Raw genomic sequence first — 27,930 nt, 5'->3', positions numbered from 1 at the left:
GGTGCCTGCCTGATGCCAGAGCTTTCTCAGCTTCGGGGGAACTGACTTTAAATAAAGACAAATCTGTCTCTGAAAGCTAGAAGAACTCTAAAAAATATTCATTCGCAAGCAACCATATCCAAATGTTCAATTTTGGGATTCTAAACCTTGATGAATACCAATAAACCCCTGCTTTTCCTATAGGTTAATTAGATTTAAGTGGAATTTACTAAAGAAAATATACTTGGAAAATGTATTTGAGCACATTTCCTGTACCCTGATTCTTTTATAATGTCAAACTACACAGTCAGGTCCAAACCTTTAATTTTTGAATTCAGTGTCTAAGTTGCAATATGTCTCTCTGGATGAAAGGAAAGGAGTTTGGGCTTCTAAGATGTGGTTCAGTCTTTAAAAGACAGCTTGAGAGCGCCCACCCATCAGAGAAGAAACCCCATCAGGGGCATTTTTGTTTTATGAAGCACAGACAGCATCTGGGAACTCAAGACGATTCCAGTCAGAGGCAAACAACCCAAATAGTTTCACACTCGGCAAGATCAATATGACAAACCATTATATAATGTAGTAGAACCACATAGACAAAGTTATATACACAAAGCTTGTTTTGCTTCTTAGAAGTTAATCATCTGAATTGTCTGAATACAGAATGGTACACTTATTATTTGAACATTAAAAAACACTCTGAAGACTAATGGGTGGGAGTGGTTTTAGGCAGAAAGACATAACCCCCCCCACACTTCCATATTCTTTAAGCAACGCAAAACACCCACAAAAAATTAATAAAGAAAAGCATGTCTCTCCTTCCCACATGGAGCAGGTGGAAAACACACACATTATTTACAAAGATAAAGCTCAACAACACAACGAAAATAAATGCTAACTATGTGCCTGTAAACACACACACACACACACACACACACACACACACACACACACACACACACACACACACACACCACACACACACACACACACACACACACACACACACACACACACACACACACACACACACACACACACACACACACACACACACACACACACACACACACACACACACACACACACACACACACACACACACACACAAATACTTGAAGAGCTGTAAACCGTGTGAGCTCTGTATGAAGATGGGAGCTGAGAGGTTCCAACCTTCCTCCTCTGTGAGCTTCAGACAGCACTCACAGATAGCACTCATCACTTGCTCCTAGAAACGTCCCTGACTCTAAAAAGAGTTCAGCTTTGGAGGGGGAAAGTGAAAAACTTCCCTCTGGATTCAAGTGTAGCAGGTTATGGGCCGAAGAAGTGAGGGCATCCTTTTAAACTACGAGAGGAGTGTTGGTGAACTACTATCCCTCAGACTGTGTTAGCTGTCTGCGATGCGGTGAGTCGATCAGTGTCTGTGTAATGCTTGTGAGTGTTGGTCAGTTGGTTGGATACCTGAGATTATGTCTGGTGTCAGGGGTTAGAGAGAGAGAGAGAGAGAGAGAGAGAGAGAGAGAGAGAGAGAGGAAAAGCTGCTGGTTGCTGTGAAGAGGGACGAGAGAAGGACGAGAGAGCGACAGAGGAAATGAGTGTATGAACAGAGGGGGGAGATCAACCGCTGACTTTCTTAACCTCCACTGCCTCTTTGTCCTCCGTCCTCTCGTCTGCGATGTCCGCCGAATCGATGTCCTCCTCTTCACTCTGCACTTTCTCCTCTTCTTCATCTTCCTCCTCCTCCTCCTCCTCTGTACTTTCCTGGCTCTTCCCCAGCTGCAGGTTTTCCAGCGTCTTTGACACCCAGGATTCGATGCGGCTGCTGAGGGTGGGCACTTCTACAGAAATAGGTTCGGGGGTGTAGTCGTCCTCCTCCTCTTCCTCCTCGTCCGCCTCCTCCAACATCCCGGGGACCAGGGTGGAGGTGGTGGAGGTGATGGAGGAGTTCAAGGGGCCCCTGCAGCTCCCGTCCAATGAGCCCGTCTCTGTACTTTGCTGAGAGGCCAGCTCCAAGCGGTCGTCCACCCGCACCTCGTCCCTCTCACTGGGACCCTGTGTCAGTGATGAAGGTGCGGTCCTGGGCTGGGGGGCGGTGGTGGCTGGGTGGGCAGTGCTGGTGGAGGCTGCGGAGTGCACACTGACTTTGGGTGCGGCTGTTGGGGGCACAGGACGACTGGGCGCAGCCTCAATAGGCTCCAGGGCATCGGAAGTCTCCACCATACTCCGCCAGTTGGTCTCTGAAGGAATTTATAGAAAAATAGAATTGGAGGATGAAACCCTCTTTATTGGTCACACATGTTCATGCACACAGCACACACAATGACATGTGGTCTCTGCTTTTAACCCATGCTAGAACTAGGAGAAGTGGGCAGCTATTGTACAGCGCCCGGGGAGCAATGGGAGTGGGGGGGGGTGGTGGTGGTGTCTGGTACCTTGCTCAAGGGCATCACGGCAGGGCGTGGAGAGGGGAGGTGAACTGGGACCTCTCAAAGTACCAGTCCACACTCCATAATATTTTAAGTCTGTACGGGGACTTGAACCAGCGACCCTATCGCTCAGAGTCCAAGTCCCACTGCCAGACTTTTTATCTTATTTAGTGCATGTGTAATCTCTTTATATATACAGTCTATGGTTATGCTCCATTACTATTTTTTAATCAAGCAAATATCTGAATAATTCTTTCACCACTGATTACATATACTACACACAAATTAGGGCTGCTCAATTAATCGTATTTTAATCGCAATTACGATTATGGCTTGTAACGATTACGAAAACAACGTAATCTAAATAAAACGATTATTTTTTATTATTATTAATTAAAGAAAAGTTTGAGCAGCCCTAACACAAATCTATCACAATAAACGAGGGGGCTTACCATACTCCTTTTCATTGACCTCTGAGATGGGCTCAGAGAAAATGGAGCAGAAGGAGATAGCAGAAGCAGCAGAGTGGTTGCGGGAATGGCCCATGTGGTGAGGGACCTTCTTGTCATTTTTCAGAGCCTCCTCGGCCTGCTCCTGCTCCAGAGCGGACACCATCTCCTTGTAGGCTTTCCTTGCCTCTTCGGTCAGAGACACTAAACTGTTAAAGAGACCCTGACGGAAGTTTAACCAAGTTAGTAAGAGGTCTTCATCTGATGGGTAGACAATACAATATTAACAGCAATTTATAATAACTTAAAGGTAGGATGGGAGTAACTAACCTCAGCTCCTGAATAGTTGAAAATCCCAACCACACTGACAGGCACTAGTTTGTTGACGCAGCGTCCGAGAGCTTTTCTGCCCAAGGCAAACACAAACGGGATCTCCTGGTCCCGAGCCATGGCAATTACGTTGTACAGAGCTTCATCCAAACCACCTGCAACAAAAAGACACTCGATAAAATGTACACAATTTGAGAAAATGATTGTCAAAATCAACATAAAATAAACACTAACAACTTGATCAAGAAACATGCTGTTTTTTATGATGAGAATATTAAAGTCAGCATGAGGGATCTACACTACCAAGCTGGGGTTGTACAGTGTAAACCCTCTGCAGACAATAAATCATGAACTTTTAAAAAGGAGCAATAACTGAGTTGTTGCCCACTTGGGGGCAGCGTAAACAAGCAGCATCACTTTTAGGCTGGTAAAACTATTCAGCAAATAGTCACTTATTTAACATTTAGCCGTTATGGAGCAACCTTATTTATCAGTCAACTGTTTTGGTTCACCATCAGCACTGGGCTGGACAGTTAAACAATTAGCTGAAACTATATGTAAAACTCTGTACAAGTGATAATTCTCCACATGTGACCCCTTTCACATTGTCTTTTAATACATTGAAACAAAATAATTTAAATCCTGTTTTGAAAATGTAACACAGCTCTGGTGGTCAGATCTCAGGCTGGAAACAGTAAAACAAAATGATTCACCTTTGGCCTGGATCTTCTCACAGTTGGGAGAGATGATGACGCACTTAATCTTATTTAACTTCATGTGCTTTGTGACCTCTCTGAGACCCATGACCAGGCGGCGTTTGGATTTGGCTTTGGTGGGATCCTTCTGGTAGACGCGCTCCTGGAAGCGAACTAGCTCCTGTAGCAGCATCGTCACACCCTCGTCGATCTCCTTACTCAGCACCTGGTTACAGTACCTGCGGAGGAAAAATAATTGAGGTTAATGAATAAGTGGCAAAATAGCAAAAGATTATGTTTCGAAATGTCCAACTTTGGAACTTTAACTATTAGCTTATAATTAGATAAGTCAATTCCTATAAAAAAGAAATATCTGCACAATTTGGATAATAACATATTTTTTGAGCAAGATAATGAACATTATTTGGTCTCAGCCTCTGAATTGCAGTAATACGCGACCTTTCTTTATCTGATAAGCCTTTGGATATGGGGTGTTGGTCCAACAATACAAGCTATTAAAAGAACAAGCATCCTCTATTACCTCTAGTTTACAATAATATTAATTGTTCAACATGTGTTCTTCTTAAAATGATTCAAAATGTTGACTGCTGTTCATTAACACTTTCTTTAACTTCTTCCTGTTGGCTTTTTCTGTTATCTGAGCCATTTTCTGAATCTGGATGCGCCTCTCCAAGTAAAGCAGATCCATTAGGTGTTATGCATTCTCTCGGAGGCATTGTGGAGATATTTATCGAAAGATCGACGTCGTGTGGCCTGAGGATCCAGCGTCATGCGGGTCAGCGCTGAGAGGAGGAGCTTGGCTACAGGGGTCTGTAAAAATCTGTTAGGAAAGGGTGGGCTCGTACAATAGGCCGACGGCAGAGGACACGGAGGACACAGAGGACAAAGATGTGTTTGTGACCACTGGCATCGGTTTTTGCTGAGAAAGAACAATGTGCTTGGCATCTGTGCTAGACAAGTCTTTATTGTACAGCTCCATCCTTAAAACAGCCTTCAACTTTCAGATCGTTTCACAGCCAAGGCTCTGGCTTTTGAGTGGGAGAAGTATTTGCTTTGCTCACATTTTTGTACTTCCACATGGAGCATTTCTGAGACGATTTGATGCCAGGGATTCCTACAAAAGTCCTGCCCTGTTCAATGTTCTTTGTTTTACTTAACATGGGGTGAAAGTGTGTTCTTACTCTCTGAAACGTCGGCTGTGGATCTTGGTGATGGCGTTCGAGGCCATGGGACTCCCGATGCCGGAGCTGGCCGGAGACCCCTGGGACACCGGGGTGATGCTGTAAGGAGAGTTCTGACTGGCCGGGGAGAGGGAGGCATCGCTGGGCATACTGAGACCATTTTCTGAGGGTTAAACAGAAAAGCACACCAGAAATAAGAATTACACAATTGTATCAGGGATGAAAAAATATGAAACTGAATAGCTTTCACGTCTTGATGATAAATAACACTCACCTTCTTGGGAGGCAGGCTCTCGTGCAATGTCATCAGTAAAATGTAGAGACTCATCCCCCTGCTCCTCGTGGCCTGAAGTCTCTTGCTCTACACTCTGTTTCCCTTTTTTCCCTTCACGTTCCTTTAAGATAATCTATCAGAAGGCACAACACAAATGTCAAAAAGAAGGGCACTCAAAAAGATTTGCAGGTTCAAAAATCTCTATTCATTTTACAAATGTTCATGAAGACTAAAAAATATGTATTCCACTACTCATTAATGATAAATTCCTCTTATATTATTAACCTTTTTCAGGGCTGTTGGCCGTTTAACTTTGGGGACCTCCCTCTCCTTTCCCCTCTTCATACGGGGCGCGGTGGAGTCCAGGGAGTTGTGTGGAGCTGTGTACGTCTGCTGATGGACCTTCAACATGGACGGCATGCTGGTGGAGCCTGAACTGTGGAATGGAGTGGTTGTTCCAACTGGAGAGAAGGACCACAACATTAGCTTACATGCTAAATGTGACAAAACTCATTTCGTATTGTAATATGTGCACATATATATTTTTTTAAACATGTTTTCATTGGAATGAAAGAACATTTGCAAAAGGTTACAAACATTTCAGAATATATTCAGTATTAGCTAAATACACAAACATTACGCAGTGGGACAAGAGGATTTAAAAAAAAAAACCATAAAGAACAATTCACCATCAACAAATGTTAGATATACAAAATTGTACTCTATGGAAATGAACCAACTCATTAACAGCCTAAGCTTTTATCCCAATATTGTAATTTATGGTAGGGCTGTTATATTGTCATATGTTTGTTTATTCCCTTATACCACTTGATTCAGTTCATGAGTACCTGTAAAAGACAGTGGCTTGGTGTTGTTGAGCTGTCTGGCCTTCATAGCCTGCTGGTGTTTCTCCAAAGCTGCCAGCATGTCTCCCAGGTCCAGCTCCACAGAGGTTTTACTCTTCTTCCCTGCTGCTTTGGTGAATTTCTCCTGCAGGGCAAGAAAATAAAAGGCACAACAAGGTCACTCCATTGAACCAGTTAACTACAACTAAAGATCAGAATGGTAATCACAAGCCAGAAATAGAGAGAAGAAATAGAAACCCAGCGATAAGCCAGAACATTAAAGCTTTTCAGTCTAAACCCGGCCTACATGACCAGAGGACAAAGTGCGTGTTGATACCTGCAGTTTCTTCTGTTCCATGCTGATTTCAGAGTACTCCTGTGCAGTGGCCAAGGCAGCAGCCAGAGCCTTCTTCCTCTGGCTTTTGGCCCTCTTGGGAACAGAGGTGGTAATCGGGATGGGGGTCTGCACAATGTTGATAGGGGAGTTTTCTGGCAGGTTATCCAGCTGTGATGCATGTAAAAACACAAACAGTTTTTAATATGTTGGTAAAGATTAACAGATAACAGTCGAGGCATTTGGCCGGATTCCCAATGTATTTTGGTAATGCAGCTAAAGTTATGTTTGAAGATACCATTTCACTTTTAAAGATAACATTTTTATTGAAGCTATGTGTTGTTTGTTTACAGGGACATGCTCCCAAACTGAATTATTACTAATACCAAATTGGGAGGGATGAAACAGACCCAGAGCAGAGATGAACAATACCCAGCAGACTTTCTATATCACTGGTCATGTTTACTACTTTCTGGGTATTTCCAAATGAGAGTTTCATATAAACTGAGAGTTAATAACAATTGGTTTATGTCAGGCAATACAAAAAGTAAAACATCAAATCCTATGCGGAGCTAAATCTATTTGTATTGTTATCTTCTTCTTCATTTAATAACTTTAAAACATTATATCTTTATACCGTATATGATATTAAAATGTGTATCTTATTATGTATTAAATTATTATTTATCCCAAGTTGGGGAATAGTTTTGTGACAGCAGCATATTAACAGTCAATGTACAAGAATCACAAAATGTCTTAAGAATATAATATAATACAAATACTTTAAAGATAAACAATAAGAAAACTAAAAATACATATATTTAGAGTATCCACACACTATCAAATATACACAATAAATGACAATACACTCTATTATAGCAATCTACGATCAGAGAGGCAGAGATTGACAGAGGCCTACAGAAAGCTTTCCCTCACCAGGTTTTTGTGCAGCTTAGGATGCATGTGTGTCTGGGCTGCAGCAGACTCTGGTTTGCTGCTGCGTTGGGCCGCCCCTGCAGTAGCCAGATCTGGGAACTCATCTTCATCCTGACAAACATGTAGATTACATTTGAGCAAAACAATCAAAAAAGCCTAAAATAAATCTATATTAAACTGTGTTAATGAAACTTCTCACCTCAAAGTAGAGGGGCTCTGGTGTGAGCTCTGTAACAGCTGCTGGCTGCATCCTGTGTTCTGATTGGTTCAGCGGCAAACGCCCTTGATAACCACTGTGGAAATCCTGAAAAAGGCAGAGGGGAGATAACACAGGAGTTAAAAAGGGTATCACTGGTGTTTCATATGTTTATTATCCTGTGTCAAGTGAAGGAAGGAAACCTGTTGGTAAAAGAGAGAGCAGAGCACAGTTTGCAGGCCAATTCCTACAGACAGTGAGTGGCTCTGCATCACGACAGACTCTGGAGAGACTTTTAATAATAATAATACTTTCTACACTAGTATGTGTGATGGACAGTACAGATATAATTATGTGAGAGATGTGTTTAGATTTACAACAGCCTTCTACTCACATCTAAAAGTTATGTAATTGGATGTCCAGTAGCACAAATTCTGATAAATTATATGTTCAATTGCAATCATAAAAACTAAGACCATTATGAACACGTGGGCTATGTAACAGACAATTAGAATAGAGAGTTCCTCATTCCTCATCTGCTGCTCAGTAAGTTTCACTGCCACTTAGGACCAAAATGATTGCATTTCAACCATTCTCAAAATACCACAGTTGTTCTTCTGACATACATAACCCTCTTCTCAAAGTGGATTTACTGTACCTGTGAGAAGTTTCTCTGTTCAGGATGTTTCCTCTGGTCTGCTCTGTGAAAGTGTCCGTTCCTGTCTCCCCAGGACTTCTGGGTAGCCTGAGAGGCTGTATTAACCCATGTACCTGCTAATGAATGAAAACAATGATTAGTAATTATTATCTCCATTCATTTGTAATACATTATGTCAAAGCCTTGTGTGAACATGGCGGGGGAAGGAAGGGTAATACACTTTGTGTTGTCAAACTTACCTGTCATTACACCAGCCTCCACTCCCTATACAACACAGACATGTGGAGAAGGTAGAGGAAAAGAAGACAACTTGAGAAATCATGAGTATGTGAAATGTTTTAATAACACAGCGAGAAGTCATTAAATGATTGTATTACATTTCCCTGATTGGTATTTGCCCTGTACAGTGCTGTGACACAAGAGGAGTATTTATGTGGTGACATGTTATCTCTCAAATCTCTGACCTTTGTTTCTTTTGAAGATACCATTTTTATTGAAGCTATATGCTGTTTGTTTACAGGGCTCCCAGACAGAAATACCTTTAAAAACTGCCATGACTCTAATAGTAAGCAGCACTTTAAAGATATACTCTAGACGTGTTTCAGGTAAATGCTTTTGTATGATATCCACAAGCTAGATAATTATGGGATTATGAGTTTAAACATTTCTAGAGTGTGTCTGTTACCCTGTTGCCGATGGTAAGTAGCCAACTTACTGCTGGAGCTGCTGAACTCTCTGCTGTTCGCTGTGTTACCCCGGCAGCCTGGTTGTGTTTGGGGCTGCAGTAGCCGCTGTCACTGTCGATATCTGCCTCGCTGGCGCCCTGCTCGTAGCTCTCAGAGGGATGGGACGCCCTTCTTCTCTTGGTTCGGCTTTTCCAGAGCAGGGGACTGGCTTGCTCAGCAGCACAACGCCCAGACAACTCACCTTGGAAATCTGAGGACACAGTCAGAGAAGATTAGACCTGATACAAAAGAATGCAACTTCTATAATCATCAATATAAGATAACAAAAGGACTTTAAATATAGTAGATCAGGTTTCAAGTTCTCTATTGCCTTGTGCACAACAATCACAGAGATGCAGTTGTTGGCGTTTGTCTCGCTGCAACAATGCTCATTAAATATGTATAGAAGGAAATAACTAACGTAAGAAATGGATCCTAGATATAAATAGTGAAATAGGTATAAAATACATACTAATACTTTTTTTCTTAGAAAATGAACAAATATATATTTGAATAGAAATAAAAATGAATCAATTCATTCATAAAGCCACATTTAAAAAGGGATGAATCAGATGTACATTTGTATAGAGATGTATATACCAAGCTGTAAACAGGTGACGATTGGAGATGATTTATGTGTTACCTAAAAACAAGCCAAGTCATATTTGTGACACATGTTCATTAGAACAGAGACATCACTGTTGACATCATGAGCTGCAAACATTTTAAGCTCCCCAACTGGAAACTCTGCATTCCCTCTCTTTCAGAAGTGAAGCATGAGCATCATCAGTGTAGGATAAGACGCCTCTCTTACTGGCACTGTGTCGTGCTTCCTCTCTGTCTGTGAACAAAGAATCTTTCCAGTCAAACAGACACCTTTAAAAAAGTCTGGAATGTTTTAAGCCTCAAACTCCTCTCAGCCACAGGAATGAAGTTTAGATCTGTATTTATTTGCACATCTCACAACATTCTCTCGCACTTTTTTATTTCTATTAAACTATTTGTTTTATGTCCTATATATATATATATATATATATATATATACAGTGGGGCAAAAAAGTATTTAGTCAGCCACCAATTGTGCAAGTTCTCCCACTTAAAAAGATGAGGCCTGTAATTTTCATCCTAGGTACACTTCAACTATGAGAGACAGAATGGGGGGAAAGAATCCAGGAAATCACATTGTAGGATTTTTAATGAATTAATTGGTAAATTCCTGGGTAAAATAAGTATTTGGTCACCTACAAACAAACAAGATTTCTGGCTCTCACAGACCTGTAACTTCTTCTTTAAGAGCCTCCTCTGTCCTCCACTTGTTAAGTGTATTAATGGCACCTCTTTTAACTCGTTATCAGTATAAGAGACACCTGTCCACAACCTCAAACGGTCACACTCCAAACTCCACTATGGCCAAGACCAAAGAGCTGTCAAAGGACACCAGAAACAAAATGGTAGACCTGCACCAGGCTGGAAGACTGAATCTGCAATAGGTAAGCAGCTTGGTGTGAAGAAATCAACTGTGGGAGCAAGTATTAGAAAATGGAAGACATACAAGACCACTGATAATCTCCCTCGATCTGGGGCTCCGCGCAAGATCTCACCCCGTGGGGTCAAAATGATCACAAGAACGGTGAGCAAAAATCCCAGAACCACACGGGGGGACCTAGTCAATGACCTGCAGAGAGCTGGGACCAAAGTAACAAAGGCTACCATCAGTAACACACTACGCCGCCAGGGACTCAAATCCTGCAGTGCCAGACGTGTCCCCCTGCTTAAGCCAGTACATGTCCAGGCCCGTCTGAAGTTTGCTAGAGAGCATTTAGATGATCCAGAAGAGGATTGGGAGAATGTCATATGGTCTGATGAAACCAAAATAGAACTTTTTGGTAAAAACTCAACTAGACGTGTTTGGAGGAGAAATAATGCTGAGTTGCATCCAAAGAACACCATACCTACTGTGAAACATGGGGGTGGAAACATCATGCTTTGGGGCTGTTTTTCTGCAAAGGGACCAGGACGACTGATCCGTGTAAAGGAAAGAATGAATGGGGCCATGTATCGTGAGAATTTGAATGACAACCTCCTTCCATCAGCAAGGGCATTGAAGATGAAACGTGGCTGGGTCTTTCAGCATGACAATGATCCCAAACACACCGCCCGGGCAACGAAGGAGTGGCTTCGTAAGAAGCATTTCAAGGTCCTGGAGTGGCCTAGCCAGTCTCCAGATCTCAACCCCACAGTGGCGGTTCTACGGGGTGGCAGCTGCCACCTCAGAAAAATGCCTTGCCACCCCAGCTGCCACCCCAGTTGGCAGCTTTGTTTTGAAAGAAAAGTTGTGGCTCATCGGACATTTATGAGAGAAAATCTCCGTTGTCCGAGTGCAAGTGAATGCAGCACAAGACGCGAGCCTTGTAACCCCTCCCCCCCCCTGGCGCAAGTGTGGAAATATGATTGAACGGGGGGACAGCGCAAAATGAGAAGCATTTCTGATCCAAGTAGACGGAAGGAATGAGGTATTTGCGGTCAGGGTCAGGGTATGCCTGGGGTAGGCTACAGCCATACCAATAAATGGCTTAGCCCCACCTTAGCCCCACCATGAAAAATGATGTTAAAGTAAGCAAAATAAAGTCCGCCAACTCGCGGAGTAAATTGCACAGACAGCAGTTAGTAAGATTGGTAGCCACTTCTCTGGAAATACTGAAGACTAGAAACGTTTTTTAAAACTTTTGTCACGTAGTGATCGTCTTCTCAATAGAACATCTTTGATAATGTCTTCTGGCCAATCAGAATCAAGATAATGGCGTGGTGTTGTTGCAGGAAGTCCCGACGGAGAATACTTTTGCGGTAGTACATCTCTATATACATCGATACAACATTACGTGTTGATAGAAATCAACACGTAATGAAATAAGACCCCACGGTTTGATGATTGATAGGTGTGTGGGCTGTCTTTCATTTTGACACACAGAACAATGCCCACCCTTATCCACAATGTAAAGTAATTCACACAGCCTCTTCCCTCGTCTCTCTGTGAGGAGCAGCAGGTTCAGCTTTCAGAACAAAGTAACAAAAAACTAAAATGGCATTCATTTTTTTAAATATGTCGTGTAGTAATAGATTTATTTATTTTTCTTCTCAAGAGTGTACCAGAATGTGTATTTTATGTTAGTATTTCAAAAAATCTCCTGGGGGAGCATCCCCCCAGACCCCCCTGCAGGGGTTGGGTTTTCAGCATGTCAACTATTTAACTTGTGGGTAAATTGCAGAATTGGCTCCAGGTCGCCCTTTTTATTTACTACAAGACAAATGTGCCTTTTTATTTCATACAGTTCAATTTGGATTGAGACAGGGAAATAATCTAAACCTCACACGTGGCGTTTCACTGTCAAGGGGAGCGTGTATGTAATTACATTGCAAATACTGACTTGAGCTCCACCACTGTATGGGTTAGCCCTACCATAGATTACCCAACCCAAATACTCTGGCGCCGCCACTGTTTGCGGTCTACAATGACAGAGAAGAGCCTGTCAAGTTTGGCTGTACTCAGCATTGAATCAAAACGCACCATAGCTTTAAATCTTAATAAGTTTGTGAGGCGTTTTGCTGATCAAGATGGTAATCGCCACATTCAGCTGTTATAGGCATGCCAACTTGATGCTCTGCTCACGGATGAGTCGATGAGAATAATAAACTGTTAAGATGATGTAAATATATTTTTCTTCTTTGTGGGGGTGTGCCCCCAAAAAACAGTTTCAAGTCCTGAGAAAGTCAAATAAGACGATGTGTAAAACTACACTGCCCAGCCAAACAAAAGTAACCACTTTGATTTAACTAGGCCAGTAGGTAAGGGCTTTCCACTGGATAATAACTGTAGCGATGTATATGTTTTAGCTGAATACATGTTTTTTAACCCTAACTGATGCAGTTAGTCACTTCTTTAATGGTTGTTCTTTCTGATGTAAAGTCCAGGTTGTAAGTGTTTGCAATGAAGTTGTGGGGCGCTGAACTGTTCTTTTGATTCTTTTGATATATGATAGTAATTAATTGTCTTTCAAATTTGAAGGAGGGTGAGCAAGCATCTTGAGGAACATTCATCATTAAATTAAAATTAAATTTAAAATATAGTTTATTTAATAATAACACTGAATATGTGAATCATAACAGTGATTGACAGCTGATAGGAATAATATGATTGTTAATATTATCATATTCATACAGACACACATCGATGAGACAGTTAATTAATGTACTTATTGCAGCAGTCTGCATATATTTGGTACCCCTGCTGGTCTAAGAGTGAAACCAACTCATTCAGTTAAAATGCATTAAAGTATGTCTGCCACCTTATATATTTATATGTAAGGCTTCACTGATGTGCCACAATAATGTCACCTAATTTTATTGAGTTAAAATATCAATATTGTGGCTTTCCAAGTTAACATTGATTGATATGACTGCGATTAAATCAGCATATACTTCTGCCAGGGGATGCCACCCCTGAAATTCTCCTGCCACCCTCTTGCCACTCCATGAATATTTTTCTAGATCCGCCCCTGCAACCCCATAGAAAATCTTTGGAGGGAGTTGAAAGTCTGTGTCCCCAAAAACATCACTGCTCTAGAGGAGATCTGCATGGAGGAATGGGCCAAAATACCAGCAACAGTGTGTGAAAACCTTGTGAAGACTTACAGAAAACGTTTGACCTCTGTCATTGCCAACAAAGGGTATATAACAAAGTATTGAAATTAACTTTTGTTATTGACCAAATACTTATTTTCCACCATAATTTGCAAATACATTCTTTAAAAATCAGACAATGTGATTTTCTGGATTTTTTTTCTTTCTCATTTCGTCTCTCATAGTTGAGGTATACCTAGGATGAAAATGACAGGCCTCTCATCTTTTTAAGTGGGAGAACTTGCACAATTGGTGGCTGACTAAATACTTTTTTGCCCCACTGTATATATATATATATAATATATATAATATATATATATATATATATATATTCATGTTGCATTGTTGGAGGAGCCTAGGACTTAAGCTTCGCATTGCCATATCTACACTGTAGCTACTGTGCACATGACAATAAAGCCTTGCATTGAATTAATTGAATGACTGAGAACATTGCTGACGTTGGCCGTTCACTTAACTGGAAACTCAGGCTCAGAATATTCCCACTGCTACAAACAATAAACAGATCTTTATCTAAAGTTGGCACCGTTTTTTATTATTAAAATAAAACGGAATGTTCTGCACCTTTATTTACTGCCTTAGTATTCTTACCGGTTTGCTGTGCTGCATCCACCAACATGACTGTCTTGGTCCTCCCATCAGGCCCCAAAGTACACACCTCCTTCTGCACGGCCACACTCCTGGTTGGAGGCCGGCGACCTCTTGGAGGCAGGCACATACCTAACTGTTGCTGTATGAGAAAGATTAAGAAGTGGTGCATAAAGAGGTACACTTATTAGTATTACAAATACAATGGCATCATTGTCACAGCAATAAAACATGGATGGTGACCTTCTTTACCTTTGGGATAACATTCGGTCGGACCATGCCTCTCCCCCTGCCCATCCCGTATGCAGGCCCCAGAGAGAGTGGTCTTTCAGCAACATCTGCAGAGACAGGGTTGACCACTCCAGCTTGCACAGGACCACCATAGGTTCCATGGAAGGGCTGGTAGAAGCCCATCACAGGAGGGCAGGGAGCAGGCATAATCTGGTAGTAAGCGTAGTCATTGGAGACAGGAGGCTGGGGTGAAGACATGATGGGGTAAGCCAGGTATGACCCTCCGGGGCTGGGGTTAGGCTGCTGCCAGCGCAGCTCCCCTCCATTATACATAGGATGTTGCCTGTGAAGGGGAAGAGAGGAATCACATTATATTAGCATGGGCACTCCCATACTAATACTGCAGGACACTTTACAATATATGATGTAAAACAATAAAGAAAGGCTGTGCTGCAGGTCATGTTGTTGTGATACTAAGGTCTTTAGGTGTCAAATGTTTTTTGTTCCTCAATTTTAAGTATGCGCTGTTATGTTGGTAAGGAAGAGATTATAGCTTGATTAGCTGTAATTCATTGTTAAGAATCTCACACACTCATCTTTGTTTCCTGTATTTTAAATATTCTCAGTTTGTATTGTCTCTAGGACATCCACCACATCCATGTGTTTTGTAAAATAAGGACATGTTTGCACATTGTGCAGAGAGGTTTGAATCCAAAATGGCCTTTAAAGATGTATCCCTAATTAAAACATAAATGATCATGCTTAAAAATAAAAAAAGGATTTAAATATAAATTTAAAGTTTCTTTTTGTAAGACTGACATTCCACTGGTTAATATTTTTGATGCTGCAGTGATTTGCATGATGGTCAATTTGTTAGGGGGTGTGTTCACGGTATGCAGAAATGTTGATAAGGATCCAAATGACATTTCCACAGCCAGCCTACTATACCGGCCATTTCCTCGCATTCAAATAGGGGGAAAGGAAACAAAGGAACGGATGTGTGCAAGGATACAGCAGATCACTCCGGACAAAGAAAGAGCCACTGGAAACATAGATTGTGGTTCCATGTAAACTCTTTGGAGGTTTCCATTCATAATCAAGCTGCCCTAAAATAGTGAGCAATCTAACAGATCTAAACCAATGCACAGTTGTGCACAAAGGATGTGATTGTAATCTCACTAGGCATGCTGTGTTTTCATCTTCTTTTCAATATTATTGTAGAAGACAGCGCAGGGAATGGGTTTTTCTTCAAATAGAAAGTTCCAGTTTGAAATGGGGACACCAGGCATCCCACAATACCACATGGAATCTGCAAAATACATAACTATCATAGACGAGAACCACTGGTGCCATTTAATCAGAGTTTAATGGGTTGAAATGAATGCTTCAAAATATCTCCCATTACTAAAACCCCCTTATGAAAGTGAGACAGAACCTGTTGGGTTGATTTTCCTGGACGAAAGGGTAGCAGGTGATGAGGTAGCTGGGTATGGGAGTGGTTTCCACGCCTCCTCCATTTCCTCCTAAACCTCCGCCCCCTCCTCCTCCTGCGCCTCCTCCTCCTGCTTCTCCAGAAAGACTCATTCTGGCAAGGGATCCTTCAAGATCTTTCTTCTGTGGGATGAACGGTTCCACTTCGGCTGAAAGCTTCACATCCTGCACCCATGACAAAAAAAAACAGTTGTTACTCATTAATGACTACATGGTTCATTGACTGAGAAGTTAGGTCTACTCCAAAAAGCAGAGATATCTGTCAAACAAGGTTGCCCAAGTCAATCAGCAGCACATTCTCTGTATTGACACGGTACTGGGGATCCTTTTATTTCATTATTTGTAATTCCATTGGATGGAAAGTGATCGTTTTAGTGGAGTGGAATCAACATAGTAATGGAAATTCACCAACATTAATCCAATGATTTGCTTTATTGTAAGGGTAGGTTTGTGTAGTTTGTGAAGTCATCTTGCTAAGACATTACATTTACAAGAATATGACCAATCCTGCAATCAAAAAGAGAAAGATCTATGCCAAAGCATTTAAAGATTATTAACTTGAGAAAGTTTGACAGAGAGGGCTGTAGATGGTTTACTAAACAATCTTTCATTTGGTTAGTGTTCATCCCAGCTAAGCACCGACTCCTCATACGGTTCCAGTTGGTTTACAGTCTTAAGTGTGTACCATCATCAATAAAAACGTATCATAGATAAAACCTTTAAAAGGTTAAACACATCACGTGATACAACTGCAATGTACACAACATGTCAAAAAAGGGCTCCAGCTATTTTTGACAGTCAATTTCTCAAGTGACTAAGACATCTGCAGCTAGATAAACAGTGGTGAAAGATATAAACAATCAGCAGCTTCTTGTTAATATGGTCAAATTAGGTAAGTCTCTTTAGCTCAAAGCCAAAAATAACTTCTTTTTTTTTTTAAAAGGCTGCCATAAAATATGCTAAATATATTCAAAACACACCCAAGTTAATAGTATGGATTGAGACGTCCCAGGGACAGCTCTGCCAGATTATGAGCAACATACAAATAACTAAACAGTTCTAAACGTATGAGAACAATTTAAAAAAAAAACAACAACATCCAAGTTCTGGAAACTAAAAGCTTTAGGAATAAATCAATAAGGCACATTTGTTTTAAAAGTGGGACATTTATGACAGGCAAAGCCACAAGAATGTCCTCTCCAAGTCACTTCTTCTGGATGTATGGCCCAACAGCAGCTGTGCAGTAGCAATGGTACAGTGGGCTCCAGAAAGGCTGAAGATTAGAGGGCCGGCCCGGGCACTCCAAGGCAGGCTTGGGTCGGAAACACTAAAGTACTTCAAATCTTAATTAGCCACTGAAGACATTTTTTCAAAAAAGAGATGCTTAGTCATAAATAAATAATCTATCCGAAAGCATGCCATTGTTTTCATGTATAAAACTGAATATTACATGTACAATTCAACAGAGTATCCTAGATTTTATTACAAACCTTTAAACAGATCCTTATTTTAAAGTCATAGTGTTAATTATTGTGAATTTTAAAATGATTTTGATATATTGAATGTTCCTCTTTATGACAAATAAATAACTTTGAACTTATAAATATAATATTATGTTTTTTAATGTCAGAATAAATGTAATAGCTTCCATTTCCTTTGACGCTTGTCAAACCAAGTAACTTATCAAGGAGTCCTCCTTAAAAACAAACACTGTGAACGGTAAAAGGGGACTGAGCATGTGCCTGAGGAACTCCATTTTGCTCCTTTTAAATCACTTTGAAGATGTTTCTCTATATCAAATGCCTTCTTTGTTCCATTTTGAAGTCAATGTTTAAATCGTAAAAATTGATTTACACTGCGATTTGTTCTTGACATATAGAATAAAGAAAAGTGTCATCATTAAATGTTTTAAGTTTATTACATGGATCGGATTTCGAGGCGTAGTCGTGGGGGAGGGGGTCTGCAGTTCGGTGGACTAAGGATTGCACCACTGCTTTTTGCAGATGATGTGGTTCTGATGGCTTCATCGGTCTGCGACCTTCAGCACTCACTGGATTGGTTCGCAACCGAGTGTGAAGCGGCTGGGATGAGGATCAGCACCTCCAAATCTGAGGCCATGGTTCTCAGCAGGAAACCGATGTACTGTCCACTCCAAGTAGGGAATGAGTCCTTACCCCAAGTGAAGGAGTTCAAGTATCTCGGGGTCTTGTTCTCGAGTGAGGGAACAATGGAGCGTGAGATGGGCCGGAGAATCGGAGCAGCGGGAGCGGTACTGCAGTCGCTTTACCGCACCGTTGTGACGAAAAGGGAGCTGAGCCAGAAGGCAAAGCTCTCTGTCTACCAGGCCATTTTCGTTCCTACCCTCACCTATGGTCATGAAGGATGGGTCATGACCGAAAGAACGAGATCGCGGATACAAGCGGCCGAGATTGGGTTTTCTCCGCAGGGTGGCTGGTGTCTCCCTTAGGGATAAGGTGAGAAGTTCGGTCATCCGGGAGGGACTCGGAGTTGAGCCGCTCCTCCTTCACGTCGAAGGGAGCCAGTTGAGGTGGTTCGGGCACCTAGTTAGGATGCCACCTGGGCGCCTCCCTAGGGAGGTGTTCCAGGCACGTCCAGCTGGGAAGAGACCAAGGGGTAGACCTAGGACCAGGTGGAGGGATTATATCTCTTCGCTGGCCTGGGAGCGCCTTGGGATCCCCCAGTCAGAGCTGGTTGATGTCGCCAGGGAAAAGAAAGTTTGCGGCTCTCTGCTGGAACTGCTACCCCCGCGACCCGACCACGGATAAGCGGGAGAAGATGGATGGATGGAGTTTATTTATCTAATGCTTTTGCTTTCCTGGTAGGGCAAATACTTTAGTGTAACCTATTGTTTTGATTAAAGTGTTTGTGGTGAAGCACTTTTTACCGTTGCTTTTCATAAACTACATGAATAAACTGGATTATTAAGTTATTTAATTATTGTTAAAATTGCCAACTAAAAACAAAATGTTCCCACTTATTTAAGTACAGGAAGGGCAGCTGTGTTATTTAGTCACTGCTGTCTGGGAGCATCTTTCACACCTCGGACTGCTCCTAACTTAACATCATGGAGGCATCGGCCTGACCCGAGGTGGCAGCTCTGCCGAAGAGGTCGCATTAAAATAATCTGCTATTTTTTGCAAAGGATGAGGAGAGGTGACAGGGTTCCGAGGACAAAGGCGTCCACACTTCTCTGAAACAGAGGTCGGGATGCATGAATAGACATCAGTGTAGCCAGTGGATGTCACACAGACAGCTATTGTCTCCCATGCTACTGTCCGTGGGTGGTGACCTCACTTGACTTAAATAATCTATAGATCACATCCGAACTAAATAAAATCATTGTAAATGGTGCGTGGTGAAGACAATCAACCTACAGTCTTGAGGAAAGATATTTACAAACCTCCAGGTAGTTACAGCTTCCATGCCCAGACAAATATGTCTGGAAGGGTTTAGTACTGCAGTAGTTTGTCTGAACCTGTGCGATGGTACAGTATAGCTGATAGGGTGTTATTATTGGATTAAGTTTGAGAGGATAAGGTAGGATAAGATAATTATACAGAAAGAATCTGTGTACGTATTGAGGTAAAACAGAGCTGGCCAGCAGATCCATCTCTTGAGACCCAAGTGTGTCTTTGTAGTATCTCTGTGTTAGTGAGAATAGCTGTGATTGTGGAACAGGCTATGAGGTCAGACCCAGATGTGCATTCATTGGGGATGAGAGATTTCAGAGTGATTAGAGTGGGAGTTTCTAATCTCACAAGCCTCTGTTTGTGTAAGCACGTATTCTCACACCAGTTGCTTTCAAACACCAACAGACCGTTTCTGTACTGAGAGCCGGATGGTTTTGTTTAGAAACTAAAGCATATGCATAAAGCTTTTAAGGGGGTTTCACTTAATGAAACCAGAACTGATGATTAGCACACAACTTGAATACACATTTTCAGATGCATTCAATCTCACATATGAGTTTAGGAGCCCCTATAGTGTCAGAAAACTGCATCATGAGATGTACCAGCTAAAGGAGTGTAATCTCAGGTATTGATTGTCAATACTCGTTGGGACAACAACCAAACAGCGACAAACCCGAACTCTCTGCATTGCAAACATCGTCAGAAGAATGCTATGCATGCAGCAGAACCAGATATTCCTCTACTCACGATACCTCTCCGCCTCTTCTGACAATAACAAAGCTCTCATCGTGCACACATTCCTGACAGTCACTCAGATGAAACCTTTTGGTCACCTCTCCAAATTCGGACCAAACCACACATTTGACAAAAAACACTGCTAGCTGTATGTGTCAATTAACATGACCAGCTCCGTCAAATGACAGCTGATATGTTTAGCTTTAAGACTAGCTAGCTCTCCAGGCTAAATGTGAACACAAACTGTCTTTCTGGTTTTATCATACGGGATTATTGTCATGCAAATCGATAGTCATTTTGTAAAATGGCCCAAAAATACATGAACTGTGACAAAAGACAGGAATGCTTTATCCGCGTTGTAATAAGCTGCGGTCACCGTTAGCTGTCTTAGCTTGCTAGCCAAACTGGATAACTGTTTGCAATACTGCCTCGTGAAAAGCACCGAAACATAGTGTGCCGTTTGTATGGTTACAGACACAAATATCAGATGTAAACCTCTCAACTGGTAATAATTACAATAAGGTAATAGTTGCTTATGTTTTTAATGATGACGTTAACAGTGCGATACTGGGCCTCGACAGCGTAAACTAGCGTTATGCCCCTTCTTCTTCCACGGGCTACAGCTCCATACAAAAACACTGATCATTTCAGAATAAACTGTACCTTGTTGTCACTAGCGTCCATGTCAGTCAACGACACCGCGACATACGGTCATTGGCCAAAATGTAGACGTCAGGATGTGGGCTCTTTTAATTTCTTCATTGTGAATAATAATAAGTATCACTGAAGACTCACACCCAGTTCCTAAGAACCGCTAGCTGCTGCTGCGTCAGCTGGTTGTCTCTCCACCGACTAGCTGCTAGCTCTGGTGCGAGCGAGCTAACGGCTGGTGTCACTGTGGAAATGGGTGTCATCTGGAGCGGAAGCCGTCGAGGCTCAAAAAGCTTTTACTGGCAGATCAACATGTCAGGAGCATGAATAGAAAAAATACTTTCGAAGAGTGATTCAAAATGTGTGAGAAAAAAAACATTCTTTTTTGTCTCATTAGTGACAGTTAAAAACATTTTATTTGACTCCAACTCGCCGGTCACAGAGTTAAAACGTTAGCTAGTCAAAGGCAGCTGAATCCTTTTAGTGCTGAGAGAAATCTGTTTATTACCAACAGGCAACAGTATACATTAAAATACTGTGTACACGTTTTCATACACATTTGGACTTTTTTTACACACCTGAAGCATTCGTGTGTTGCACATGGAAGAATCTGCCAATCAGGAACATGAAAAACACAAATAAGTGTTGGTGATTTTGGCGCATCGCCACAAAACAACACACTTTGAACACGTTCTTGTGGTTCCTGGAGTCTCCTTGAAATTGGTGGCATTCTCAAAACCTGTGCTGTGTATCTCGTCTCAGAGGATTTACTTGAAGAAGCACAGTAGCATACTTTATGGATGTATTCAAACATGCCATTTTTCTTGTCTCTTAATTTTACATGCCATCATGTGAGCTTGCTGACAATGGCTTGGTTGAGAGAGTTCAGCTGATTTGTCCATTTATCTAAAGCTGTGTAGCGAGCCCCTCCTCTCTTCTGGTAGTCCAGTTCTAGTAGCTGGTTGACTTGGTCAATTCGGCCGTGGATTGTGCTGTGAAAAAGAAAAAGGGAAAAAAACAAAAGTAAGCAGAAGAACTACAAATGTTGTAATATCTCTAGAACTAATTTCTCACCCATTTTAGTTGAGCTCTGATAATTGAGTCTTGAAATACTAAGCCACAGTTTTTAGCCGACTCGTATTTACAATTGTATATCAGTTCTGGCTGTTCATTTTTCAGATAAAGGCAGCAAATAAAAACAATACCATTTTTGCATGATTTATTGAGAACGCATGGTACCGTGTAACACTGTATTTAAGGAAAATACTTGTTTTCTTTTTTTTTCGCGACATATTTATTGTTTTAACATGAGTGCCATTAATTAAATGCCATTCATTTAACATTCAAGATGATGATGGCAACAATGAAAAAATACTCAACAGTGTGGAGTTTATCAGATCAATCTGTTTTTTTGATTTACGTCAGAGAACCAGTTCAGCGGGGATGTGAGGCTGTAAATAGCAGATCACTATAACAATACGATGTAACCGAATCTGTCAATTCCTACCTCCTGACACTCTTAAGGGCCAAAGGAGGCAAACTATGAGGAACTATTTACAGGAAGAGAGCTATTTTCGATTCGACTTCTCAGCAGCCACGTGATGCAGAAACGTACTTATCCAAGATGCACTGCACCAGCAAACTCTCCACATCGCACACATCAATGTTCAGCTCCTGGAAACCAAGAGAAGAGGACAAGACTTATCAGCACAAACGTAAAACAAGTCACCATTTGACAATAGAGGATTAAAGACACAGCTGTTGTTGTAAATAGTGTGTCAGATATGTTACAAAGGTATATGTAAGTATGTGAACTAATTCGTAAAAAAAAAGGGTTTGACATATGGTGTAATCTTCTTACAAGGATGAATGAACACCCTGAACTATATTTTATGAAACTATAAAGTTATTCAACAATAACTTTAGAAGAAAACTAAAGTCACAAAACAAGAAGCCATTTAAATGACAAAATACAGACTTGTATAATGTAGGTATATTTATTTTAAGTATGCAAGTGTTGCTTTTTCATGTGTGGATTTCATTATGTATTTTTTATGATAATTTCGGAAACCAATTTATTACATTTTCTGCCATTTCAGGAATGTGAATAGCTCTGCCGCAACTAAAAGGTTGCTAGCTGCAAAGCCACAGCAAATTATGCGACATTAGCTTCTGCTTTAAAACATGTGCTTTCTCCAAGTAAACCTTTCTCTTCAATCATATGACTGATTGGCTTAAATACATACTAAACATATCAAGACAAAGTCACATGGCAATCAGTGCAAATTATTTTCTAATAATATCAGATACATTCACTGTACAGGACATGTTTTAAACACATGGACTTACCTTAGAAATGAAAGGGATGTGTATTCTCGTGTACGGTTTGATGAGTTTGATAAGTACTTGAGTTCTAATGTTCCTCAGAAGCTCTGCAACACAACATGAGTGATTAGCTACACTTGAAAACAAAATATTCAACAGATTTATCCCGCATGTGGACTGAAGTCACGTTCACCACTCACCCTCTATGTGCTCTCTAATGAAGGGGTCGTCCATTATGTTACTGTGATTTGTTTTCAAGATTTTCTCAAATTCAGTGATGTCATTGTTCTGGTAGGAGCTGGAATGAAAAATCAGTGAGTGTTGTTAAACTATGTACATTGTGTCTCTATGACCCACGCAAAAACTCTCATCCGGATAGCTGTCAAAACATTTCTAAATATTATAATTTTTGTAAACACTATTCTTACAACAGTTTTGGGTGTGCTTTATTGGTTTCTTGTTTATGTATTCAAAATCTTAGATATATACTTGGAAAGTGAGCAATCTCAGACCAGTTAGTTATAATAACAGCCAGTTATGTATGCAACATGAGAACAAAAGAGAGCAAAAAAGGAAGCAGAAGACAACCAAGGGCTTGGAAAGACAATAGCAATGTTCATTTCTTTATACAAACACTGTGAAATGCACACCATTGTTAGCACCGACTAAGCACTGTTTGGCAAGTTATAAACTATATTAGTACCATTAATGCTGTCAATTTGATATTCGTGACTTAGAGTAGATGAAACAAGTGATCCATTGAAACATGTTTACAAACGGCATCTGCACCAAACTGTAACAGCTAGTATGAAACTGGGCCATAAAGAATGACAAACTGAAATATGACCAAAGGTCAAACAGTAAAAACTTCTGCCTCCAGTAGATAAGAATACATTCACAACAATGTGGAAAACTTTTCATTACTGGCATTTTGGGTCTATTTTCATAGTTACATTTTTACAACAGTAACATTTTCAACAAGTATGTTGTATGAAGAGGCAGTCAAACAGGAACATGCATCATTTACAACTGAATGCGAACAAAGTGGTTCGCACATAATTATTACTTAAGTCTTTATCGAGAAGATCTGTTAATAACATGTTTAGATGCATTCACTTTAATTCTCGCTTACACATAGATAAGACTGTCAGGTTAAACAAACGTCAATTCCAAAACAGTGTCACTATTCATATTTTGCAGCTTAGTGAAGCTGTAGCCGTACCAAACAGATTTCAAAATAAAATTGGTGACTATAATGTTACAACTGGTAGAAATAAAAGCCTATAATATAATTGCAAGGCTTTTATTGTAAATAACGGGACAAAGAGCTGATACTTAAATGCATTAATGTATGCTTACCTTACTAAGTTCGTCATTGCTAGGATCTCCGGGTCATTTTTGTATGGTTTGGCCTTTGGACAAAAATACAAAAAGTTAGGTATGGCAATTTCACTTGAGAGATAACTAATTAGGCAGAAAACACCAAAAATAATTTCAGCATTTCTTCTGATTAGATGTGCTGTTTTTCTTTTACTTCAACTGCAAACTAAAAAACGTATGTGGCACAGAGTAGTCTGTCTAGAGTAGTTTGTCTCTTATATTTCATAGTTTTACAGTATATGCATAGTTGTTGATCAGTAACAAATAATTGTATACCTCTTGTGAGTCAAAAGGGTTTATTCCTGATTTCATCAGCATGTTGGCTAGGACCAGGTACTTCAGGCATGTCGTCCTTCTTGGGCTGCCGGACTCATCGTAGTTTTTAAAGGCCTCAAAGAAGTCTGTGTGAGCTTTCTCAAACTCACCCTCTCTCAAATGCATCTTCCCACCACATTCTGGTCAGGAGCAAACAAGGACAAGTCAATCAGCAGACAGTAAAGATAGCACTGAAGAAAGTTAAACAACTGTACTATGAATAAGGAAGATACCTCTGATGACTCCCATTATGAGCGGGTGAGGAATGGCAGATTTAATGTGAAGTGACTGCTCATACAGGGCTTTCAATTTCTTGTTGTTTTTTTGTGCTGTGTACATCTGGATCTCCAGTGCGTAAATCTCCAACAGCTGTGTGCCTTTCTTCAGGTCATCCTCCCCATCATCGGTCTGTAGAAGAAAAACATGTGAAATAATCTCTTATAAAGATCATAATCCGAGTCAAATCTCCACATGCTTTACACTTGCCTGGGAAATATATATTATTTACTGATAATACAGGAATAAATAAGCAAGAAATTCAAACAGTAGCCACAACATATTTTATGACATCTGCCAGGTTTAACCGAATTTTATTTTAACCTAGGGAAAGTATTATTGCATTATACTGACAAACAAGGATACAAAATGCATCTTATACCTGACATGACTGGTGCAGTTGCCTTAGGATCTTTTGCAGTTTTCCATACTCTTCTCTCTCCAAGTACAGTTTCCCCAACTGCATGGGAGGGACAGAAAAAGAGCATTTATTTGCACCGGTTTTACTAGGAAATAATGGTTGGACATCAGAAAAATCAGTGGAGAAGCTGTGTATACCTTTGTGTTAGTTTTAAACCACAGTCTGTCATTTTTTGCATCTTTCAAAGCATCCAAAGTGGTTTCGTAGAACTCCTGTAGTAAGTCCATCTAGCAATAAATAAAACACTTTTAGGAGGACAGATTTAAAACATCCAAAATGGCAAGGTTCAATGACAAAACATGTAAAGGCCAGCTGGATAGTTCTGTCTCACTTTGTCTATCCCTACCTGTTTGGAGGTAGAGATATAGTCCAGGATGGAGTTGATGGACTTCTCGGAGTAGTTCCTGGTGACAGCACTTCTGATGTATGTGAGGAGCTGTTTGTACCTGTTCATCATCTCTGGAAAGTTTGTCTACAGGGATGAGACACAAATTAAACATCTACTTAATAATGTATGTCTGGTTGGGTAGGTTTAAACAACTCATGACTTGTTTTGCTGAGCCTACCAACTTGAAGTTGATTTTGATCATCTGTTTCAGTGCTTTGAATCCCCATTCTCCTTTCTCTCCTTCAAGTTCCAATACCTGAACACAATTAAACCAAGAGGTGTGTGTAAATGGTGTGCTTTTAAAAAACTGAGATAAGAACAGGTTGTTTTTTTCACAGAGAACCACTCCACCTTCTGGAAACTGCTGAGTGCTGCTTTGGGATCATCCTCCTTCAAGGCTTTGGAGTTGTAGTACTGGTTCTCCAGGTCCACATTTGGCTCTGAGTTACTGTCCTCTGAGTATTCCTAAATGTAAGCACATTATCATGTCAAAGTTCAAATCAGAATATCCAGTGTAAACATTTAAGTTGCACGGTTGCTAACATTACACACCAGAAACTCGTAGCTAGCTAACACGAAGCTAGGGATAGAAAATTGTCCCTAAATACAATGCTGCAAGTATGAGCCTTGAGCTAACGTAAAGTTAGCCAACGCCACGGCTTGCTAACTAGGCGGTTGGTTTGCCTTTCCTGTCTGCAGTTTAAATTAACTAACATCGTCAACGCATGTACGCTAAATTGGTAATCTAGCATGGTTAATTTTTATTAAGACACGTGAATATAAGCTTAGCCCAACTGTAGTTAGCAAGCCAGGACGCTAACATTAGTCATCCGCTGTCAGCTTGGTATTAGCCAACAAGCTAACTAAACAGCTAACTAAACAGCTAACACGTAGCTAGCACACAACTACCGGCCCTGCACTCTTAGCGCTCAACGGACAAACAGTTTAAATTAAAGCGCAAAGTCAATAATTTCAGTTACAGATACCAGGTCGTAATCTTCTTCATCGTCGCACATGAAATCGTCTTCCATGTCAGACATCTTGATGGTCTTCCTCGCTCTTATTCAGGGGACAGAGAGTGGCCCGGCCTGTGCTGTGTTTTGCAGCGATGGTGATGTGATGTGTTTCGGGGTGGCAGGGAGCAGCAGGCCCGGGCTCCGTCCATAGATGGTGCTGCTGGATCGCCTCAGAAACAACGACACTGGGATTATGTTTCACCAGCTGCAGCTCAGCATGTTGTAGCATGACATGGCTGTAGTAACATATTGACATTTAAACATTACTGCAATATTATTGTTACTCTTATCATGTATTTTATTACACTGTAGGCCTACCATGTTTTATTATATTGTACTTCACTATGGGCCTATTCTAGTCTAATTTACAATGCACAACATAACATTTTATATTTAGTTATACTGCTGCATGCCTACCTACTTTATATATTTATTATTGTTAAATGTATGTACTATTACTTTAAATGCATTGCACCGTATACTATACTGTATAAAGCCTAGATATTCCTGGAATATATCTAGGGGCAGGTGGGGCACAGCCCCACCCAGTGTCAGCAGAAAGTAATTCAAATAAGAATTCCAAAAAAATGCGAATAAATGCAAAAAAAATACATGTTAAAATATATTTTAAGACCATGTTTAATCATCTGATTCGTCTATACATTGCTGTTTTAGTCTGTGTTCTTCTAATTGGTGTCTACAGTGTGCCTATTGAGCCGTGTTGAGCAACGTGGGTCAAGCCCCTCTCTCTCACTGTCTAAGTGAATGGGTGCTGTAAAAACTGCACTGCGCATGCTCAGAGTTTTTTTCTATTCAATGTGTGCGGCAAAAACATAATCACCTAGGGGCACTGCATACCCACCAAACGTCATCTCATAATTCAGAGCTGATTGGCTGTAAGTATGTGTGCCGCGAAAAGTGCAGTTTTCACCCTGTGG

At 40.9% G+C, this 27,930-nt stretch overlaps 2 protein-coding genes across 7 annotated transcripts; both read right to left on the bottom strand.

Annotated features, from left to right (window-relative positions):
* Positions 1–1,025: 1,025 nt before the first annotated feature.
* On the bottom strand, positions 1,026–21,112 carry secisbp2l (SECIS binding protein 2-like). Of its 2 annotated transcripts, none has more exons than XM_034107734.2 (18): positions 20,884–21,112; positions 15,999–16,219; positions 14,585–14,906; positions 14,336–14,474; positions 9,010–9,260; positions 8,564–8,588; positions 8,325–8,440; positions 7,670–7,774; positions 7,471–7,581; positions 6,538–6,705; positions 6,204–6,345; positions 5,641–5,816; positions 5,356–5,488; positions 5,082–5,244; positions 3,898–4,118; positions 3,185–3,339; positions 2,858–3,077; positions 1,026–2,216 (listed from the first exon to the last, which is right to left on the bottom strand). In XM_034107734.2, the coding sequence occupies exons 1-18, from the start codon at positions 20,902–20,904 to the stop codon at positions 1,597–1,599; spliced, it is 3,309 nt and encodes a 1,102-aa protein (XP_033963625.1). In that variant the 5' UTR covers positions 20,905–21,112; the 3' UTR covers positions 1,026–1,596. The 2 variants fall into 2 exon arrangements, with proteins under 2 accessions (XP_033963625.1, XP_033963634.1); XM_034107743.2 differs by having other exon boundaries at positions 9,040–9,260.
* Positions 21,113–21,268: 156 nt separating this feature from the next.
* Positions 21,269–27,169, bottom strand: cops2 (COP9 signalosome subunit 2). 5 transcript variants are annotated; one of them, XM_034108727.2, is made up of 13 exons: positions 26,957–27,169; positions 26,328–26,441; positions 26,155–26,232; positions 25,920–26,060; positions 25,726–25,815; positions 25,550–25,627; positions 25,125–25,299; positions 24,853–25,031; positions 24,556–24,608; positions 23,397–23,494; positions 23,221–23,303; positions 22,487–22,545; positions 21,269–21,863 (listed from the first exon to the last, which is right to left on the bottom strand). In XM_034108727.2, the coding sequence occupies exons 1-13, from the start codon at positions 27,014–27,016 to the stop codon at positions 21,719–21,721; spliced, it is 1,353 nt and encodes a 450-aa protein (XP_033964618.1). In that variant the 5' UTR covers positions 27,017–27,169; the 3' UTR covers positions 21,269–21,718. The 5 variants fall into 5 exon arrangements, with proteins under 5 accessions (XP_033964618.1, XP_033964627.1, XP_033964634.1 ...); XM_034108736.2 differs by having other exon boundaries at positions 26,963–27,169; XM_034108743.2 differs by having other exon boundaries at positions 25,935–26,060; positions 26,957–27,168.
* Positions 27,170–27,930: the final 761 nt, after the last annotated feature.

Source organism: Pseudochaenichthys georgianus, chromosome 3 (genome assembly GCF_902827115.2).
Source record: "Pseudochaenichthys georgianus chromosome 3, fPseGeo1.2, whole genome shotgun sequence".
In the NCBI taxonomy this organism is placed as follows: Eukaryota; Metazoa; Chordata; class Actinopteri; order Perciformes; family Channichthyidae; genus Pseudochaenichthys; species Pseudochaenichthys georgianus.
This window is presented reverse-complemented; position numbering and strand designations above follow the sequence as displayed.

Excerpts from the sequence above, each read along its gene's own strand:
- secisbp2l (XM_034107734.2), bottom strand. The coding sequence starts at position 20,904 with ATGGACGCTAGTGACAACAAG. Across the intron at positions 9,261-14,335 it reads GGATGCAGCACAGCAAACCG|ATTTCCAAGGTGAGTTGTCT; the intron begins GTAAGAATACTA and ends CTGTGTCCTCAG. Across the intron at positions 8,441-8,563 it reads GGAGGCTGGTGTAATGACAG|CAGGTACATGGGTTAATACA; the intron begins GTAAGTTTGACA and ends TTCATTCATTAG.
- cops2 (XM_034108727.2), bottom strand. The coding sequence starts at position 27,016 with ATGTCTGACATGGAAGACGATTTCATGTGCGACGATGAAGAAGATTAC. Across the intron at positions 26,061-26,154 it reads TCAAAATCAACTTCAAGTTG|ACAAACTTTCCAGAGATGAT; the intron begins GTAGGCTCAGCA and ends TCATCCCTGTAG. Across the intron at positions 22,546-23,220 it reads ACATCCCTTTCATTTCTAAG|GAGCTGAACATTGATGTGTG; the intron begins GTAAGTCCATGT and ends CTTGGTTTCCAG.